The 21590-nt window shown below is 46.3% G+C and overlaps 1 protein-coding gene across 4 annotated transcripts in view; it reads left to right on the top strand.

Moving 5' to 3' along the window:
* SMARCC1 (SWI/SNF related, matrix associated, actin dependent regulator of chromatin subfamily c member 1) overlaps positions 1–21590 on the top strand; it is a 163882-nt gene that overhangs the window by 84424 nt on the left and 57868 nt on the right. For all 4 annotated transcript variants that reach the window (XM_053262111.1, XM_053262110.1, XM_053262109.1 and 1 more), the window contains 6 exons: positions 1217–1330; positions 2811–2964; positions 5747–5860; positions 7446–7505; positions 12973–13231; positions 15432–15593. In XM_053262111.1, the coding sequence (XP_053118086.1) occupies positions 1217–1330; positions 2811–2964; positions 5747–5860; positions 7446–7505; positions 12973–13231; positions 15432–15593 (863 nt within the window). The remainder of the gene's footprint in view (positions 1–1216; positions 1331–2810; positions 2965–5746; positions 5861–7445; positions 7506–12972; positions 13232–15431; positions 15594–21590) is intronic.

The raw sequence follows: 21590 nt of genomic DNA, 5'->3' as shown, positions 1-21590 counted from the left end.
TTGACCCTGCCCGTTTTTTCATGCATAGGGACTTGCAAGCATATTACACACACATTTACAATAAAGAAGAGTTTTAGGAATATTGGTGCAAAAATGCAAAGGCTTATTTACAACAAGAAGAGGTTTGGGAATATCAATTCAATTCATAATGCAATTCAGCTACAATACAAGGGCTTATTTATAAAACCTAGAGGTCTAGGCCTCCACACACTTCCATCTGATGCCACACTTGTAACAGGTGAGTACTCAGCGTAGGGCAGCCTTGGTGATAGCCCCTAGACTCTGAAACTCCCTCCCTAGGAGGCATGTCTAACCTCATCCCTTCCAGCCTTTAGGAGAGTTATAAAAATGATCCTTTTTAAGATGAGCTTTTAATATTATCCTCTGCCACTGATGTTGTCTTAGTAGTCTCTGGTTGCTGTTGTTTTATAGTGGATGTATTGTAGTGTGTTTAATCTTATTATTCTTATGATGCTTGTTTTGTTTTGCTTTTGGTTGTAAGCTGCTTTGGGAATCACCGTGTGACCAAAATGTAGTGCACAAATTCTGTTATAAATACATAAAATACATTTTAGCTGGTCCTTGTAACGATATTACCCAGCTGTGACTGTTGGATTTTTTTTAGATGTTAGACGATGTCTTCAAGGCCAGAGGTTATAGTGGTGGGAGTGCCAGATTTAAAAGCCCCTGCTCAGCCATGGATTTCACCATATGGCACTTAGCAAGCCCCTCTCCTCCTGGCCTGATCTCATAGGGTGTCTGTGGAGATAAAATGGGAGCATTTTGAAGTATTTAATATGCTGTAAGATTTCTTAAAATAGACAGACTGGAATCTGTCAGGCTGCTTTAGTTTGAGTTTGGGGCCAGGTGATCCATGCAGTCTTACCCAGTTTGGAACCCTATATCAGCAGGAACTGATAGCTTTGCTCATTTCTTTACTGAGGAAGGACACTGCTTTTGTGTTAGAAATGTGTTGCTTGGCTGCCATTAAATGCTCCAGTGAACTGGAGCAGGCAAAACCAGTCTCTCTCTTACTTTAATTGGAAGTGGATCACTGTGGCAAAGGGAAGTAGTATTGAGTGGGGTGGAGGTGCTCCTGGCTCTGTTGCACTGAGGGTTGGGACTAAGAAAAGCCTGGTCAGGGTTCAGATGTGTTTCTGAAATGTTACAAAGTGGGAGAAGCAAATTCATAATGTGTTCACGGATTTCTTTTCAGATACTTAGCGTACCGCAATTTCATGATTGATACCTACCGCTTAAATCCTCAAGAGTACTTGACTAGCACTGCTTGCAGAAGAAACTTGACTGGAGATGTCTGTGCAGTAATGAGGTACGTTTGTCTGCCATTGACAACAGCTGGAATAGTCATCTTCAGAACATCGGAGGTTTTTATCACCTGTTCCAAGACAAGAATTCTCTTTGTGTAGCAGCTTACACTGGGGGTAGGGGAAACTGGGTGGGGTGGGATGTTACTGCTCAAAAGATGGACTACACCGAGAGCACACTTCCAGTGTACATATGCATGTATTTTCTTGCACCTTTCCTGTCAGCTGAGTTTGGGGAGCATTGAAGGCGATGTGAGGAATGGAAGCCAGGGGCTCTTCCTGCTTAGGTCCCCAACGTGCTTTTTCTGTAGGGAAATTGTTGAATTGGGCTCTGCCCCCTCGTTTCAGACCCCATCTTCAGATAGTATTATTATTATCATTATTATTAATTCAATTTCTATACCGCCCTTCCAAAAATGGCTCAGGGCGGTTAACACAGAGAAATAATAAATAAAATAAGATGGCTCCCTGTCCCCAAAGGGTTCACAATCTAAAAGAAACATAAGATAAACACCAGCAGCAGTCACTGGAGGTGCTGTGCTGGGGGTGGATAGGGCCTATTGCTCTCCCCCTAATAAATAAAGAGAATCACCACGTTAAAGGTGTCACTTTGCCAAGTTAGCAGGGGTGAGTATAGCAAGTAAGGATGGAGTTGGAAGACACATCAAAGGCAAGGAGTCTAATACAAAAATAATGAGGACCAGTTAAAGGTAATCTGATCATAGATCCACCCACTCCCAGCCCTGACTTGCTTTTTGAGTTCCAGGTGATGGTCCTGTGCTTAGCAAACAATCTCACCCTTGCTTGCAGTGGCTTCCTGTGGCCTGGCTTAGAAGCAAGAGGTTGGGCATTGATAAGAAGCTGACTTGTACAGTGCTGGCTTTGTTTAGTGTCTTCTGCATCCTGAATGAATAAACCCGCTCACTTGGCACCCGTGCAAAAAACCATTTTAGTCTCTCTTTAGCAGACTAAAGAGCAGGATAGTGCTTTTGGGCAGCTCCCTGTCATTTCAGTGAGGCTTATGCAGAAGGACTGCCCAGTGGGTTGCATCTCAGGTAAACTAGTGGAAGAGACAAAACCATTTGGATTTTTTCTTCACACATAGCTTAGGCCTGCTCCCCGCTTCAGGCATAATCCTCTAATTGGCTTGGGTGGATCAAACTACAAAGCTGGTTCAGAAACCAGCAACAGGGGTTCCTTTCAAAACCATATACATATCTGTTGATTCAGCTTATCAAGTCTCACAGTTATTAAAATTGGCAGTCAGTTTCACTGGATGCAGAAATGTATTCTAGCTCTTCTCAAAAACCTGTGCAGAGAGTCCTGCTTTCTGTTACCAAATTGCAGGTGAATCTTGCAGGTCTGGCTCCTCAGCTCGTTGGTATATTAAAATTCTAAACTGGAAGGTTTCCCTTTCTGGTCCATTTTCATGGCGATTATGATGGTTTCCCCCCTTATTGCTTCTCTTGTGATGTTGCCTCTTAGAGTACATGCCTTTCTGGAGCAGTGGGGGCTTATTAATTACCAAGTGGATCCAGAAAGCAGGCCCATGGCCATGGGCCCTCCTCCCACTCCACACTTCAACGTGCTTGCTGACACCCCCTCTGGACTCATGCCTCTTCATCTCCGTGCGCCTCAGGTAAAGATCCTTCATGCTAGCACAAACTTCTAATCTAGATAGCATGTCATTGATGCTCTGAATTGCTTTGCCTATTATAAATTATTACAATATAACTGATCCTATCCCATTTTTTATGGTATGATCTTTGTGAAAAGATCATTTAAGGTGATGAGAGAGGATGTTGTAAACTGCCTTGAAAAATAAACAAATCGCCAGGGCCAGATGGCATCCACCCAAGAGTTCTGGGGGGAGTCAAATGCAAAATTCCTGATCTGACAAAAATTACTGTTGTCCCTACAATCAGGCTCTGTACCAGGGGATGGAAAGTTGCTAATGTGTAATTCCCATGTTCAAAAAGGGATCAAGGGGGGATCTGGGAAACTACAGGCTGATTAGCTTAACTTCGATGCTAGGTAAATTGATGGAAAGCATACTTAAAGACAACATTGTTAAACACATAGAAGAACAGGCCTTGCTGAAGGAGAGCCAGCATGGCTTCTGCAAGGGCAAGCCTTGCCTCATTAACCTTTTGGAGTTCTTTGAGAGTGTCAACAACAGGCATGTGGATAAAGGTGATCTGGTTGACATAGTATACTTGGACTTCCGAGAAGCTTTTGACAAAGTTCCCCACCAAAGGCTCTTGAGTAAACTTAGCAGTCATGGGATAAGGGGACAGGTTCATGTGTGGATCGGTAACTGGTTGAAGGACAAGAAACAGAGGGTAGGAATAAATGGACAGTTTTCACAATGGAGGGAAATAAGAAGTGGGGTCCCCCAAGAATTTGTATTGGGACCAGTGCTCTTTCACTAACTCATAAATTATCTAGAAGTTATGGTAAGCAGCAAAGTGGCCAAATTTGCAGATGACACTAAACTATAAGGAGTAGTGAAATACACAACAGATTGTGAGGAACTCCAAAAGGATCTCTCCAAACTGGGTGAATGGGCAACAAAATGGAAAATGCAGTTCAGTGTAAGCAAGTGTAAAGTGATGCATATTGGGGCAAAAAGCCCCAACTTCACATATACACTAATGGAATCTGAGCGGTCGGTGACTGACCACAAGAGGGATTGTGGTGGACTGCTCGTTGGAAGTCTTAACTCGGTGCACAGCAGCTGTAAAAAAAATGCAAATTCCATGCTAGAGATCATTAGGAAGGGGATTGAAAATAAAAATAACTAGCTGGGCTGGGCGCAGAGCATCTGTGCCTCCGATGGTCCGCTTCTCCCCCACCCCCCGCCTGCAGTTTCTGGCCGGCTTTCAAGCTGGCCTGTTCCCTCCTGATGCCGCCTCCTCACCCTGGCGGCCAGGCCCACCGCTGCCTCCTCACCCCGGTGGCTGGGCCGGGCCTGCCACTGCCACCTTCTCACCCCGGTGGCTGGGCCCACCCTGCCGCCGCCTCCTCCTCACTCAGGCGGGCTTAGCGATGGGTACCCATCTATATACTAGGGTTAGCGATGGGTACCCATCTATATAGTTATTTCTTGTAGACGGGCCATGCGTGGCAATGTGGTAGGAAGGAGGCGATTGGCTGAGTTTGCAAGCAGAAGCACCTGATTGGGCAGTGGGGATTCCATATGCAGATAGGGAGAAGGAGCCTGTGAGAGCAGAAGCACCATGGTGATTGGGCAGTGGGGATTCCCTATGCAGATAAGGAGGAGGGGCCTGTGATGGTTACTGGTCGGAAGATGTTCTTGATATAAAAGGATAGCAGGCAGGGGTCTGCAAAAAGACAGGTCGTGAGGGAGGAAAGAGCCCCTTCAGGAGAAGGAGGATGCTGTTAAATCTGTTAACTCAGGGAGGGAGGAAGAAAAAACATGAAGGGAGGGGGAAGAAAGAGTGAAGAAGAGCGAGTGGAGGAGAGAGAAAGAGAAAAAGAAGGGAGGGGGAAGAGAGACAGAAGGTAGGGCAAGGGACGGGCCTGAGCCTGTCAGCGGCCTGAGGGGAACGAGCGGCCGTGCTGGTGGCAGCAGCGAGGAATGGCCACTGCTACTGCTCCTGAAGGGAGGAGCAGGAGCGGGGTGAGGGTGTCTCTGGGGATATGGGGCTGCAGTTTGGCCAATAGGCAGCAGCATTGCTGCAGCCACGACCAAGAAGGGTGAGGAGGATGGAAGCAACGGAATGGAGGAGGAGCAGGAGTGCAGACCAGGTGAGGGTGGGACGATCTCTGAGGTGAGGGCGGCAATTAAGTACTAACGCGCAGATGCTCTAGAGTGTGCAAGAGTTCCAGCATTGAAGCAGAGAGAAATAATGGCAGCGGTCAGGATGCAGAGGTGGAGGGCCGGCAGGCAAAGTCCCTCTGGCCAGAAGAGGTGGGTGGACGGCAGGCAAAGCCTTGCCAGCCAGGAAGAGGAGGCGGTGGCGGGGAGAAATGATGGCAGTGGTGAGGAGTTGGGCAGATGGCGGGCAAAGCCCTACCAGCCGGGAGGAGAAGGTGGGAGGCGGTGGTGGGATGGCCTGACCCTGACCCGCCCAATGGGGAGAGCCACGGGTGGGGGGAGCAAGCGAGCTACGGGGAGGGGGGAAGAGCGAGCGAGCAAGCTGCAGGGGAGGAGAGCAAGAGAGCGAGCAAGCTGCGGGGGGCGAGCAAGCAAGCTGTGGGGAGGAGAGCAAGCGAGCTGCGGGGGGGGAGAACAAGCGAGCTGCAGTGGGGAGAGCGAGCTGTGGGGGATGTCACAGTACAGAACTGCACAGATGCTCTGTGCAGGGTCAGCTAGTAGATATTATAATGCTTTATATTATATTATATATTATAATCTATCTCTTTCTGTTTTGACCATTTTTCATTTCTTTACCCAGATCCCAGCTGCTCAGCAAATGTTGAATTTTCCTGAGAAAAACAAGGAAAAGCCTACTGACCTGCAGAACTTTGGGCTTCGCACAGACATTTACTCAAAGAAAACATTAGCAAAAGTAAGGCTCTCTCACTTCTAGAACACATCCAAAGGTGTTCTCCAAAGGGCAGTATATGAAATGTGGGGGTGATGGGTTCTGCCTATGACCTAGAACGTTGTGGTTCTTTCTCACAGTTACTCAAGAGAAATAAATAGCCCTTTACCTTCTGTGAGATTCACAAATTTGAGAGTGTCTGCATGTTCAAACCTTTAAACATTGGTGTGGTTGATTCAGAATGGCTGTTAGTGCTTGAGTATATAGGAGCTGGAAGAGTAATCAGAGTAAGCTTTAAAATAAATTGTAGTCTCCGTTGGGTGTATATCAAATGAGTGCTGATGCTAGTTTTAAGGCTGATTATATTTCTGTGCAAGTTCAATAGCTATGAAATACAAAGAATTCTGGGAGATTTAAGGGCATTCTGAATATTCTCTCTGTCATATTTGGGTTTGAAAAAGAAATAAGAAAGTGACCATGTGTCACATTTACTTTCCTAGATTTGTCTGAATTGGTTAACTACAGTCATCACTGGCATGGTGGAGTTTGCTCACTCTTTTTCTCTTTGTTCCAGAGAATCTGAATGATCATAGGCTATTCTAGGGCTCCTTAACTTTGGCCCTCTAGCTGTTTTTGGACTACAGCTCCCCTAACCCCCAGCCACAGTGGCTGGTAGTCAGGGATATTTTTACTTTACTTTACTTTATTTCTATACCGCCCTTCCAAAAAGTGGCTGAGGGCGGTTAACACAGAGAATGGATGGATGGATGGATGGATGGATGGATGGAGAGAGCGAGAGAGAGGGAGGGAGGATCCCTGCCCGTTCACTGCCCTACATTTCTGGGAACGCAATGGGGCAGACCTCTGTGGGACCTTTGGTGGGGTGGGGAGGTCCCTCTCAGCTTACTTTGCTTGTTTGAATTCTGTTTGAAAACTGAATAATCTACATGGAGTCATTCTTCATTATACATAAGAGCCTCCCCATCTCTGACAGCTTTTAAAAGGTCTTTAAAGACGCATCTGTTTACCCAGGCTTTTAATTAATATTGTTTTAATGGTTTTAATGTTGTTTTAAATATTGTTTTTAAAATTTTAAATTGTTGTGTTTTATATTTTTTGTGAGTGTCTTTAACTACTGTTTTACTTTGTTTTTATTTTGTTGTAAACTACCCAGAGACATGAGTTTTGGGAGGTATAAAATATGTTAAATAAATAAATAAATAATAAATGCAGATTTATTATCTTGGAGCTAGCTAACTCTTCCTCTGATCAGCTTGTCTACTAAGCAAATCTAGATTGGAGGTTCCAGCCTCAGCTCCAAAAGGGCTAGGTTTAAACATTTGCTCCTAGCAGTTGTGCAGTTGGAGAGGTGTGTTGCAGCCTTCACTGTGGTTTTCGAGATATCTGGGGCACGTATCTCAGATTGTATACTATTTCATTGGCACAATTTGACTGCTTTTCAGTTCACTTGGCCCCTGACTCCAAGTAAGAGATCTATCAAGCATTTCTGGTCATAAAATGAACAGATGCACCAACTCTACCTCTTGACAGAATGGAAGGTCTCATTGAGTTGTACTTTAGATAAATAGCTCCCCCTTCTCTTTTACAGAGCAAAAGTGCAAGTGCTGGGCGAGAATGGACAGAGCAAGAGACTCTGTTGCTACTAGAGGTAAGAAATTATAAAGGAGAAAAATTTGGAACTTTGATAAGAGGGAATATAGAGAGAACAGAGTTCTCAGTAGAAATTTGAATGCTGTCTAGTTTCTGATTCAAGCAGTTATATAGGAAGATGCTAAAAGGCAACATCTCACACTGTGCAGGAGGAGGCAATGGTAAACCCCTCCTCTATTCTACCAAAAGAAAACCACATGGCTCTGTGGGCACCAGGAGTCAAAATCAACTTGATGGTACACTTTACCTTTAATGTGCATCTACTGGTTGATTACTTGTACTGAACAGACTGCCATGTAAAACATCACAAAACAAACAAATTTTGCTAATGTGGTGGTATTCTATTAAAGGAAGTTACATTTGTCAAAAGCTCACAAACGTTCACCTTGGCAGTGCTCACAGCTTTCCAGCAATTCCAGAAGCCATTAGAAAAAGCTGCTAATATTGCCATTTGAAGCGAAGCTGTATCTGGTATACAAAACCACCTATTCTATGACAGGATTTTTCTGCTTCATTGTAGGGAAGCAGGCCAATGTATATCGGTATCAGGGCACCACCCATCCAGTTGCCAGGTACAATAGTCCCTACCATTCTCCAGATGCCTATCACTGCATGAATCTCCTCCCCAAGATATCTGAACTGCAGAAAACTTGAGGCAGCATCTCATGTTGTATGAGTTTTAAGGCAATAGAAGCAGGGCTCTTCTCTCCCTCCCAAAGTCCTCTGAGCATATCATAGGATACAACAGAGGGGAAGTGCCTGTGGCAACCGAAGTAATGGCTGATTATGCAAGCAAAAGGTTTGTGGGCCCCTGATCAATATAAATCCAAAGGAGCAGATTGCTTGCATATCAGCTGTATGACTACATAATTTTCTTGCATTTGTGGTCTAAAAAGAGTGAATACAGGATTGCACTTTACATCTTATTAGACAGGCTTTCTCTGCTGCTGGATGAGGACATCTCATGTGGGTTATCCTTTCCACGTGCTCCAGAGGCAGGACTATGCAAATTAGGTAGAACCTTTAAGAGCCTGGGAAGGATAGCCCAACCCAGTTTTTCTAGTCTTGCGCCAACTCTAGAGACATCTTCCTCCTCTTTTCATTACTCAAAGGCCTATACATTCCTCTCATTTTATAAACTCTTTTCCTTGTTACCTGTCTCAATTTCTGAACTTCATTTCGCTTTTCTCAAGAGGCCTCGCTGAATGTTTCTTCCAGTTGACATTTTCCTCAATATAAATGCCAACTGTGCATCTGTCTTTATTACCATGCTTCTGTCTCTCTTTTAAAAAGTACAAAAAACTTTTCAGTTTTATATAATCGCTGTGATATATCCAGAATGGGAAGTGGGGGAAAGAAAATGGTGTATCTTCTATTCCCCCTCACCACTGGCACAGTAGTGTCAGACCAGGTCCTGCCAGATCAGGAGGCCATAACTAGGAACACAGAAGAAGAAATACTGATAAATGTGAGGCATGTCCATGGCAGGGAGTAGCAACAATCTTCTGTACTTCTGTTGCTCAAACCCAAGAGGCATGCAGTTCTGGTAGTTCTTGTAAAGAGTTGTCACATGGCCTGTTTTGGCCTCTTAGTTGGGTTCAGTGGCTCTTGTGGATCTACTGATTTGCTTGCAGCTCTCATCTCTAGGCAGAGCACATAGATATCCTGCCTGATATCGTTGACTCTGAAGACTTCGCTCAAAGCAGACCAAGCAGCACGCTGTCAGTCTTGAGTGCCTCGAAATTATTCCTCTGCTAGGGTTCAACCATATGGTGTAATCTGTGCAGCATTATGACCCTTGTATACTCTATTTTGCATTTTTCAGCAGCAGACTTAATAGTAAATGCCAGCTGTTCAGGTTTTCTGAGTAGGTATAATTTTTCCTTGTGTTGCTTCAGCACTGAAGCTTTCCAAGATCTGTAGCCACATGTCATGTGCCTGAATATAAATGTGGAAGTGCTGGCTGATGAGTATTTGCACAAGCCAGAAGCCCCACTGTGCCAGACTGGATGCTCAGTGGAGGAATAGTAGCCATCAACTTCTGACAGCAGAAGTTCCTGCTTCGATGCAAAGCATGCATTGTGTTGCCTGAGTAAATCAAGATTTCTAATTGGCAGGAGCATATAGGTTTGGTCTTTCTAGTCCAACTCATGTTGGGATTGTGATGCCTCTTTCAGGCCAAGCAAATCTCATTTCGTTTCAGGAATGCAGCGAGATTAGACCCAGTTGTTACTTCTTTCAGAAGACAAGACAAAGAGAAGAGGAGTTCTAGAAATTTAGGGATCCTTTTTGTGATCCTTGATTATATCTCCGTTTGTATAACTTCAGTGTTAGCAAAACAGGCAGTCGTCTGAGCAACTAAGCCATGTGGTATCTGGCTACAGCTAAGAAGAAATTGGATGGGGAGGAAGATAGAGCAAGGCAAGATGGGAAAACATCATTACATCCCTGGTGGGGTTCAAATTGTCAAGAGATCTAGACAAAAGTATCCAGCATGTCTCCTCATCAATGTATAGGCCTGGCTGCTTTCCCGGTAATGAAGAGAAGAAAATATCGCTATAAAGTCCACTGTCACCTTCTCATTGAGTGCTGGGAAGGCAGCCAGGATGGGGATCCCCAAAATCAACATCCATATCCAGAAGGAACATCACTGGAGGAACCTTGTTCTTCTTTCCCCATCCCTTACAGGCCTTGCTTACCACCCTTTCTTGAACCCATGTCTCTGTATCTGTGTGTGTACCTGGTCTGCATGTCTGAGGCCGGAACATCAAATCAGTTCTGGGAAGTTATTCCTTGAAGTTGGAATTGCTCAGATATGTGAGGAATCCTTCTGCAGCCATCTCCCAACCAATTGGGAAAGTTGTCAGTTACCCATTTAGGGGCCAAGTTTAACCAACACCAGATCAACAAACATGCTTAAGTTTAGGTCAGATCCCGGTAGTGAAGCTCCACTGTAAAGAACTGCAGGGGGCAAATGGAATCGAGAGACCATGACTTTTCAAAAGAGAGTCGTTTTTTGAAAAGAAAGTAAATTGGTCGCCAAGTGTTGAACATTGGCTGCTAGAGCAGGTATAACTGAGTCAATCTGAAGGCAGTTTTAGTGAGGAGGTGTGGGTTGACCAGAATTGGCTTATTGCAAAGTAGAATTGGAAGGAGAGAGGGGGAAAGGTAAAAAGAGAGCATTTTTATACCTCTCCTGCTGAGGCTAGAGAGCTGGCTTCTGTGCCACAGGAAGGCTGTCAATGGGCTGGAGAGCTGGTCTAGGAGAGGAAAGCTGGTCTTGTAGTAGCAAGCATGACTTGTCCCGTTTGCTAAGCAGGGTCCACCCTGACTTGCATTTGGATGGGAGACGACATGTGTGAGCTAGGGATGTGCACGGAACCAGGCGGGGGAGGCTCAAAGGCAGGCACATAGCGCCTGCCCCCACCGTGTGCTTGCAGGCACACCAGATACTTCTGCTTAGTTCCGGACAATGGGGGCAAACAGCAGGGAGGTATGCTGCCATGGACTTTGGAAAACTGGAGCACCGGCGGGAGGTGTAAATGCACCCTCCCCCACCCTTAAAGCGGCAACACCCCCACACCCCCACGAACCGGCAGAACCATCCGCCGTTCGAACTGGTTCGGATGCCCATAAAGGGTCTCTGAGCTGGTTCTGTGTACATCCCTAGTGTGAGCACTGTAAGATATTCCCCTTAAGATATAGGGCTGCTCTGGGAAGAGCTTCTGCATGCTTGCTTGCAGAAGGTACCAGGTCCCCTCCCTGGCATCTCCAGATAGGGCTGGGAGAGATTCCTACCTGCAACTTGGAGAAGCTGCTGCCATTCTGTGTAGACAATACTGAGCTAGATGGACCAAGGGTTTGACTCAGTATAAGGCAGCTTTCTGTGGTTCACTGAATCCAAGGAGTCCAACAACATCTTGCTTGACAAGTCCCTGCTTCTAAGTTGGGCTTGGAGAAAGCGTGTACCACAAACTGGATTCAGGGAGCAGCTAAGGAGAGTTCTGGTCCAGGGAAAGAATGCAAGAATAGACACTAGCTGGAAAGAGTGTCTTCCAGCAAGCTTCTTTTGAAAGCACACTAAGTTGAAGGGGTTCCGGTCAATTAAACGGTAGGTTAGCTTACCCTATAGCTCAAAACAGTCTCTGGCTGTCATGCAGAGATGAAGCATGAGTCCAGACTAAGCCTGGAATGTTATGCACACTTAGCTGAGAGTAAGCCCCACTGAACACATTGGGACTTACTTCCAAGTAAAGTTTATAGATTTGTACTGAATGAGGACGGTAGCGAACATGAATTATCCCCTTTGCTAAGCAGGGTCTGCTTTGGCTTGTATTTGTTGGGAGATGACATGTGAATGCTGCAAGATCCTTTACTCCCCTGTGGGGAGGGGGCCATTGCTCAGGGGAAGAGCGTCTGCATGCATGCAGGCTCCATCCCTGGCAGCATTTCCAGGTAGAGCAGGAGGTGCTGCTGCTGGTCCATTTAGACAATACTGAGCTAGATGGACCAAAACAGCTTCCTATGTTCCGGTGGGGGGCCAAGTTCCCAGTCACCACACACTTCAGCTTGTCTGTCAAGGCTGAAATTTGTGGACCCCTGCCTTTTTGTCTTTATAGACCGTTTTCCCACCCACTTCTTCCTTCAGGCTGCTACATGCATTTCATTGTTTGGATATGACGTGAAAATGCATCAAACTGTGTGTACTGCGTTTTGTATCGTGCAAGTATATTCAGAGGAGAATTGGGCCTATGGCTCTGTATTGGATGTACATTTGGTGACAAAGCCAGATTCGCCACTCTTCAGGGCCTTACAAAGAGAGATCACCAAATCCCAAGTGCACCAAATAAATCTCCCCCGCCGCACCAGATTGTGACAGTTGCAGAACTTGATGTCTTATCGCACAGCATTCTGGTCTCTAAATGAGACATCTAGAATTGCTGCTTTGGGTAGAAATAAAAGCTTTGTTTCAAGATGGAATGGACAGAGCGATACTGGATTGTGCAGCCCAAATTGGCATATTGATGGGTTTAGAAAAGTCTTGTTAATCCAATAGATCATCAACTTTTGACTATTTTTTGCCATATGGTTCTTTTTAAAACTGTTTTGCAATGTGCTGTAGTCCAGGGGAAAAGAGACCTTCTGTAAAACCCATTGGCTGACATTCTGTTTAACTTACTCAGTGAAAGTCTCATTAATATTAATCATGACTAACTTGTTCTATTAATTTCATTGGGACTTCTGTTGAATAATTAAGTCAAAATGTCAGCCAATGGGTTTTACAGTAGGTTTTGGTTTGATTCTGAGTGGGCTTTAAATTTCTCTGGATAGCCCCCTTGGCTATCCAAAGAAGAGGAGACTTGTTTCTCCTCTTCTCATAGTATCTTTTGTAGTTATGAGTTTATTAAACCAGTTGTGATGATGATGTGTGTGTGCCTTTTTTAAAGCCTTGCTCTGTTTTTCAGGCATTGGAGATGTACAAAGATGATTGGAATAAAGTTTCGGAGCATGTTGGAAGCCGCACTCAGGATGAGTGCATTCTCCACTTCCTGAGGCTTCCCATCGAAGACCCATACTTGGAGAACTCAGATGCCTCCTTGGGCCCTTTGGCTTATCAGCCTGTGCCTTTTAGCCAGTCTGGAAACCCAGTGATGAGCACGGTGGCTTTTCTGGCATCTGTCGTCGATCCCCGGGTGGCGTCTGCTGCCGCTAAAGCAGCTTTAGGTATGGTGTCACCTTCTTTTCCCTGTACAATCCCGTCTGAGACGGTCTTAATTTCATGCTTGGTACTGACTTTGTCTTAAAGAAAATCTGCTGCTGTCTCCTCAGTAGAGCCATCTTAAATTCTCCAGAAGTACTTAGGAATTGCCTGGAAATATACCAGTGGTTGGAAGGTTTGAGCAAACGTATGCAGGCTGAGAGGGCTGTTATGAGAAGCAACTTGAAGCCTTCTCCACTCTGTTGTTTCATGTAATTTCCTGTTAATTGGTCAATGCTAGTCAATTGCTGACTAAGCCAAGTGCTAACTAAATGCCACGTGTTATTTTGTCATAGCAAATATCTTCAAAAGGACTTTGCTCACCTGTTATGAGTGTTTCAACCTCTGCTCTCATATCTTGATGCTGTTTCATGCAGCTCTGTCCAAGATGCACCTAAGTGTATTTGTGAATAAAATCATCCCTGTATTATTTATTGCAGTAGCAATATGTGCATTTTAGTTTGGAGAAGTGAGTGAGATGAGATGAGCTTAGGGGTGAGTGTATGGGTGTGTTTAGTCTTGTAAGGGGAAAATAACTTGGAAATTACTTTTGTTTCTGGCATGTAATGCTAAACCCTTTGTCTGTATCTGGAGACAGGCTGCCTCCCCCCAAGACTTCTCTGCCTGTCATCTTTACTGATCAGTCAATTCAAAACGCCTGTGCGAAAATGCCCCCCTCCCTTATATCGCTCTTCCTGTCTCCTTTCTTAAGAGTTGCAGTGCGCCCCTGTTGCTTTCTGCGTCAATATTAGGGTCATTATGTTTGGGATCCTGTGTTTACACTGACTGAATCTCTTTGCATATCTTTATTTCTCTGCTTTTTTTCCTGCCATTAGCTTTCTTTATCCCCTTCTCCCACTCCTGTGTTGCCTTCTGATTCATTGTTGCCTTGCTTTAAAAAAAAGTTTCATAAAGAATAGTAGCAATGATAGTGTACAAAATCAAAAATAAAGCATCGCCTTTTAATCTAATATTTTAATGTATATATAATACAATGCATATATTTGTTAAAATAGTGTGTGTGTGTATATATATATATATATATATATCACTTAGCACTTACATTTATATACTGCTTTATAGCCGGAGCTCTCTAAGCGGTTTACAATGATTTAGCATATTGCCCCCCAACATTCTGGGTACTCATTTTACCGACCTCGGAAGGATGGAAGGCTGAGTCAACCTTGAGCCCTTGGTCAGGATCGAACTTGTAACCTTCTGGTTACAGGGCGGCAGTTTTACCACTGCGCCACCAGGGGCTCACACACACACACTCACTCTCTCTCACTCTCTCTCTCACACACACACACACACACACACACACACTCTCTCTCTCTCTCTCTCACACACACTCTCACACACACTCTCACACTCACACTCACTCTCTAACGGCATTGCACATTTATGTTTAGATTGTGAAATCTGCAATAAGACCCGGGACATATTTAGGACCTTCTTGCTTTATTGATGAATGACTTTGAAAGTCCTTGCTACTAAAGATAGAATAATGGTGGGGCTGCTATTGTGGGTTTGCATCTCTTATCACCAGCCAGTCCCAGGGTCTTGTCTCGTAGCCTTTTCTCTGCTACCTCCCCCCCACCCCCAACGCAGAAGAGGCTGCCCAACAAGTACCACCTCTACGATATTGTCCTTTTGGGGCTCAATTTCCATTTTAAGCCCCTTTGGGAGCCAGTCCTGGCTGAAAAGCAAGGTGTAGCTGCTCAAGGTAACAGCAACGCCCACTGGGCTTGGACTGGGAATGAGCTTTAAAGAGTCTTGTAATGCTCACCACAAATGGCCAACCCCCAAACTCATTTTATTTTTAAAATCCAAGTGGAGGAGAATTCCTGGCTTCTCACCAACAGTCCACTCAAACGGCACTCCCCTTTCCCTTTCAACAACACTCTAGGTAGGGCAGCAGGAAGGGGAGGTCTTGCCCTCCCTCCCTCCCTCCCTAGCCACTTTGATTCCTGGCATCTAGTTGGAGAGAATGTGGGAAAGAAGTTGGTGGTCTGGAGTCTGAGGAAGTGAAATTTGATTGGAAATAAGCCAAGCTGTGCTTTGGTTTGGTTTTGTATATAGGTTAACTTGCGTTTCAGCCTGGAGAAAGCTCGCCAGTCTCTTCTATATGCAAAAATGTGAGCTTTGTTTTTGTTTCTTTGACAGAGGAATTTTCTCGGGTTCGAGAGGAGGTCCCACTGGAACTGGTAGAGGCCCATGTCAAGAAAGTGCAAGAGGCAGCCAGAGTCTCTGGGAAAGTGGATCCCGCGTATGGCCTAGAAAGCAGCTGCATTGCTGGAACAGTTCCAGATGAGCCGGAGAAGCTTGGTGAGTCCCATGGGGTGGTGGCAGAGGCTTCTGCTTGTTTGGGTCGCCTTTCCTTTCCTTTTTCTGTCAACCAGAGGCAATCATGTCTCAAGCGAATTGAGGCCAGGTCTATCAATGGCTATTAGTCTTGATGGTTGTAGGCTGCCTTCAGGCTCAGAGGCAGGATGCCTCTCAATACCAGTGGCAGGGGAGCAACAGCAGGAGAGAGGGCCTGCCCTCACCTCTTGCCTGTGGGTTTGTGTGAAACAGGATGCTTGGACACATAGGCTTTGGGCCTGATCTAGCAGGGCTGTCGTTACGTTCACCAAGCCTTTTTATTACCCATTTTTAGATAGGGCCTGAAAACCTTTCTTTTTGTCTCTGCTTGCTCTTAAACCAGTCATTAGATTAAGCTGGAATTTTATGCCAGTTCTAATTTTTTTTTTTGTTTCATTGATAATTTTGTGTGAACATGTAAATAAAAACACTATCTTGGGAAAATTATCTTTTTCAAGGTGGGACATAAATGCATTAAAATAAAGGAGAGTACATTATATCCTAGGATGTAATTTGACTGAAGAATGTTTGTTGTTCTTTCCAGAAATAGTTTCTCAACGTGTTTTACTGAAGACACGTTCTGCCTTCTTGTTTGCTTGATTTGGAGAGTTTCCTTCCTCCTAGTATCCATCAGGCATCCATACAGCCACACAAATTGTAGTAATCTCTCCCCATTATATACAGTAGCAACAACTGGACCACCACCCATTAGTCCAGATCTGGAGAATAGGGAGCTTCAGATATGCTGCAGCAATATCATATGGTGACCCTTAAACTCAAACTTCAAGCCCTTTGAACATCTTGTTAATTCTAGTTTCTCTGGTTTTATATCTTGTCTGGCTCTCCTCTGAGTTCATGTTAAGACCTAAGAAGTTGTGAGTAAGCACATGACTGGTGAGTAAGAGTCCTTAAAATATACGTGGTTGTAATTGCCACTTTCAGGGACATAGGAAGCTGCCATGTACCGAGTCAGACCATTGGTCCATCCAGCTCAGTATTGTCTACACAGACTGGCAGCTGCTTCTTTGAGGTTGCAGGCAGGAATCTCTGTCAGCCCTGTCTTGGAGATGCTGCCAGGGAGGGAACGTGGAACCTTCTGTAAGCAGCTGCTCTTCCTAGAGCGACTCCATCCCTTGAGGGCAATATCTTAAAGTGCTCACATGCAGTCTCCCAATCAAATGCAAATAGGGTGGACCCTGCTTAGCAAAGGGGACAATTCATGCTTTCTACCACAAGAATAGCTCTCCTCTCCATAAGCATGCATGCTTGGTCTCAGCCAAACCTCATGAGAAGAACCACTCATCTACAGCAGGATTAAATCGCATAAGAGATTCCTCTTATGTGATGAAGACAAGTCCTGGTCCTGGTCCTGGTCCTGCGGACCACTCTCTCATGAGAGTCTGAATAGCTACATTTTTTTCAATTGGAGGCAGAGATTAAGCTACTGTAGTATATCTATGCCTTACACAGAATCAGATCTTGAGTTCAGTCTGCAGGTGGTAGCAAGCTCTCTGAGGTTTCAGGCAGAGACCTTTTGCAGCCCTTTATCTCAACTGTAGATACCAGAGTTTTGATCCTGAAACCACCTGCACGTGCCAAACCACGGACCTATCGGCCCCTCTGCTAATGTTAAAGCAACATTGCATGTTGTGTTACATGTGAGTGTCCAGAACTGCCTAATTTGTCTGTGATTTATAGGCTTTGAGACCGTGGGAGTGCTCTCTTACCTGTGTGAGAGCAGTGAAGCCATTTAGCAAGAAATGCTGCTATATCGACAGGGTTCCATATGACTGGTCACTGTGGCAAGTGTACCCCCATATTTAGCAAGTCCCAGCCTTCCTTCTAACTTTGAAGTTGCTGAGAGGGGCGAAGACCCCCACTGCAGAATTGCGTGGCAGTTCCTCAAAGCACTCAACACTGCCACGGTTGGAAGGAAGGCAGGGGGTTGTTTGGCTGCTGTGTGGCCAAGCCAGCCAGAGTGCCTGGGCAGTGCAGAGCCAAAATGCCGCCCCCCCCCGCCAATCCTCCCCAGCTTCACCACTGGAGAGGGTGGCAGTGGCTTCCTTGATTGCTGCATTGCCAAGGCACCTGAGCAGCACAATGTCAAGCCGACAGCCTCCGTCATCCTTTCCAGCTCCAATTGTGGGGCTGGGGAGGGGAGCAGAGGATTGTCCCTGACCTTGCAGAGACACAGCATGACAAGAACAAGGGGGGCGCCAGATCCTGGTGACCACAGTTGTTGGTTTAGCCATTGGTTTCCCTTTTGCTCATCATCTGCATCTGCAGACCAAGAAGGCTTTTCCAGGTGAAAATAATGGAATGTAGATTATTTCTGAATGAGAGAAATGAACTGGATTTTATTACTAGTGTTAGCTCGTTGATGTGATTTGTATTGATCTGTGACTAATGGAATAAATTAGGGCAGGAGCAGATGGTTCTCTCTGGAGGAGTGTCTCAGTGAGATTGAATTGGGTCACTCGGTGTCTGCAGTGCCTTCACTCTGAAACTGCTTTTTTTTGCTGGAGGGCACGGGGGAAGGGTCCTTGGCTGAGCCTGGGCTTGCTTTGGTGGTGTGAATGTGCAGCTAGTACTGATGGACTGTTCTTAAAACATGTTGCCTTGGAGAGCTAGGAAGGATTCCTTCGTGGATACACCCTCTATTAATTACTGTGGCTGAGAAGGAAAACTGCAGCCATCTCCACTAATCTTCGTCAAGAATAGAAAGGCATATGAATGTTGTATAATCATGTGGAGCAAGCTCTGGGAGCAGTTCATAATATTAGGTTTCTGATACTAATCTGAAAGAACTTCTGCATTCCTCCAGTGGAGCCATAGGAGGGAGCCTAGGTGAAGGGTCATGTCATGTGTTTTCCACATGTACACAGAAATATGTCATGCAAGCACACACAGTGCCCCACACCAGGTTGCTAGTAATACTAATAGTTCCACTCTGCTCATCAGACCTCACTTGGAATACTGAGTCCATTTCTGGGACTGCATATTAAGGAGGACATTTGTGAACTGGAATGGGTTTAGAGGAGGGCAGTGAAGATGGTGAGGGGTCTGGAAGCCAAGTCCAGTGAGCAACGGTTGAAGGAACTGGGTAACCAGGAACAGGGTGCCTTTGTTGACTATGGAGCAGCTATCCTAGGTGGAGGTGGGAAATAGAAGTAGTAACGTTGGCAGATCAGCAGGCTGTTCCAGGGGAAGGGTAGTCCGAAATTTAATAGCTGTCTCCCCTTCCGGCTGTCCTGCCAGCTGTTTGACCTTGGGGAGCACTGCCAACAACCCGTATAGCCTTACCCTGCTCCTCTGTAATGCCAGGTCGGTCCAAAATAAACCTGAACTCATCCATGATTTGATCATGGATGAAGGGGCCAACCTGGTATGTATTACCGCGACTTGGTTGGGGGAGGCTAGTAGTCCAGTGTGGTCCCAGCTTCTTCCTCCAGGATATTCTGTAGAGGAGCAGGTGAGGGGACGTGGGCGGGGAGGTGGAGTGGCTGTGGTCTGTAAGGATAACATCTCCCTTACCAGGGTTCCTGTCAGGGTATCGGACCATACTGAATGTGTGTACTTGAGTTTGGGGACCAGGGAGAGATTGGGACTTCTGTTGGTGTACCGATTGCCCCGCTGCCCAGCACAATCCCTTACTGAGCTCGCGGACTTGGTCGTGGAACTCTCGTTGGAGTCTCCCAGATTCTTGGTGCTGGGGGACTTCAATGTTCATTTCGGGACCAATCTGTCCAGGGTAGCTCAGGAGTTCATAGAGGCCATGACAACTATGGGCCTATCCCAAGTGGTCTCTGGACTGACACATATTGCGGTCACACGCTTGATTTGGTCTTTTACTCTGATCAAGGTGGTGTTCCGTGGGTGGGGAATCCTGTGATTTCCCCATTGTCATGGATGGACCACCATCTGGTTAAGGTTGGACTTACAACCGCTTCCCACTTCCGCAGGGGCGAGGGGCCTATTAGAATGGTCCGCCCAAAGAGGTTATTGGATTCAGTAAGATTCCAAGAAGCCTTGGAGGAATTCAGTGTTGGCTTTGCCGGTGATCCTGTTGATGCCCTGATTGAGAACTGGAACAACTTGCTCACCAGGGCAGTAGACACGATTGCTCCCAAGCGTTCCCTCCGACCTGCTTCAAAATTGGCTGCTTGGTATACAGAAGACCTACGGGTGCTGAAACAGCGAGGTAGGTGACTGGAGCGCAAGTGGAGAAAGACCTGACTCGAATCCGGCAGATTGCGACATAGAGCACATCTAAAGATCTATGCTCAGGCAATACGTGCGTCAAAGAGGCAGTTCTTTTCTGCCCATATTGCCTCTGCGAGTTCACGTCCAGCGGAGTTGTTCAGGGTTCTTCAACGTGGTCTCGGTGCTTTACATGAATGGGCTTTGCGCCTCCGCAGAGACCACATCGGAGCTTCCAAGCTAGAGTTCTAACTTTTTGGCAGTAACCCCACCCCCACAGTATATAGGTGGCTGCGCGGGCTTCCCTCTTAATTCTTTCTTTGTCTGTGATAGAAGACATATCGTTGAGCACTCTTTGCTAGATCGTGCTGTTAAGTATCTACCTTTGCCGGTTTTTACCCTATATTTTGTTTAGTATTCCCCTTCATTAGCATTTTTATTTCGTCCCCGGTACCCCCCCCCCAAAGTTTCCTTGGATTTTTGCCGTTCCCTCATTGCCCTCAGGCTCAGCGTCCTACGGTTTCCTTAGTCCTTCACCGGCCTATGGCCAAGACTACAAACTTTAAGCAGTGTGGTCGCTACAGATCTAAGATCCCCTCGACCGACGACCACAGACTTTGCCTTTTTTGTTTGGGCTAAGCCCATAAGGTTGGTTCTTGCCCACACAGTGCAGCCTTTACTAAACAGGCATGCAAGAATCGAGCATCGCGTCTTTGTTCTTGGCTTTAGGAACAAGCCTTCAAGTGTTCGGGCTCGGACAACACCTACTATGCAGGCCTTTTTGAGCGCTTCTCCTTTGGCCCGGGGCTTACAGCCCATTTCCTCCCCACCAGGGATCTCGGTGAACACACCAGATGCCAATGCACCGGTCGATCCCATGGCTCGGGCTTCGACCTCGGTACCGAAGAATTCTGTGGCAGTGTCGATCTTGACAGCGGCACTCATTGAACTCTGTCCAACCGGCCAAGAAGAAAAAGAGAAAGAAGGCCCATCATGCTCCGGCGGAGCCCCCTAAGAAAAAGCATAGATCAGCGTACAATACCGATCCCGTACGCTCCAGACGGAGACTATTCTAGATGCTGAGGTGGCTTATGCATCTAGTCCCCACAATCCCGAGCGGGATTCTGAACACGTGGGTCTTCCACTGGAACAGCTCTGTCGATGGTCTAATGGAGAACTTGAGGCAGCCCTCGATGAGCGCTATGCCCGTCAGGTTGAGGATGAGGCAGACTGTTTTTATGCCCACCAGGAGCTTCGCCAACACCGCCGAACCCAGGCAGCTACTGAACCACCCCTTCGGCGTTCTGCCTCACCACGGCCGTCTACCTCGGTATCGACATCAGTACCGAACCCTCTCTCGGAGGCTACATCTCTTCCTCCTCCGCCTCCACCCCGAACCACGTCTCTGCTACCACCGCGAGTTCCACTGAGGAGTTATCCCGTGCAGGCAGCCATGACTACGATCACCCCGGATTCTAGACCACCTCCTACTCGGCTTCGAATCCTACCCCTCCCTCCTCCGATCTTGAGCGACTCCTCAGATTCGTCTTCGGATGAAGAGGGACCAGAGTCCTCGATTTCAGACAAGATATCATTGGGCTCTTTGCCCCCACACTCATAATGGAACCAAGGCCTAGCTCTCCTTCAGAGGATTTCCAAACATACACTGACTTTGTCTCCCGTATGGCTACCTCCCTGGGAGTTCAGCTTTCCCAAGGGGATAAGTCAGAGCCAGATCCTTTCTTCCAATTGATTGAAGAC

The sequence above is a fragment of the Hemicordylus capensis genome, chromosome 6 (genome assembly GCF_027244095.1).
Source record: "Hemicordylus capensis ecotype Gifberg chromosome 6, rHemCap1.1.pri, whole genome shotgun sequence".
NCBI classification, from domain to species: Eukaryota; Metazoa; Chordata; class Lepidosauria; order Squamata; family Cordylidae; genus Hemicordylus; species Hemicordylus capensis.
The sequence above is the reverse complement of the archived record's forward strand: the minus strand, read 5'-3'. Positions and strand labels throughout refer to the sequence as shown.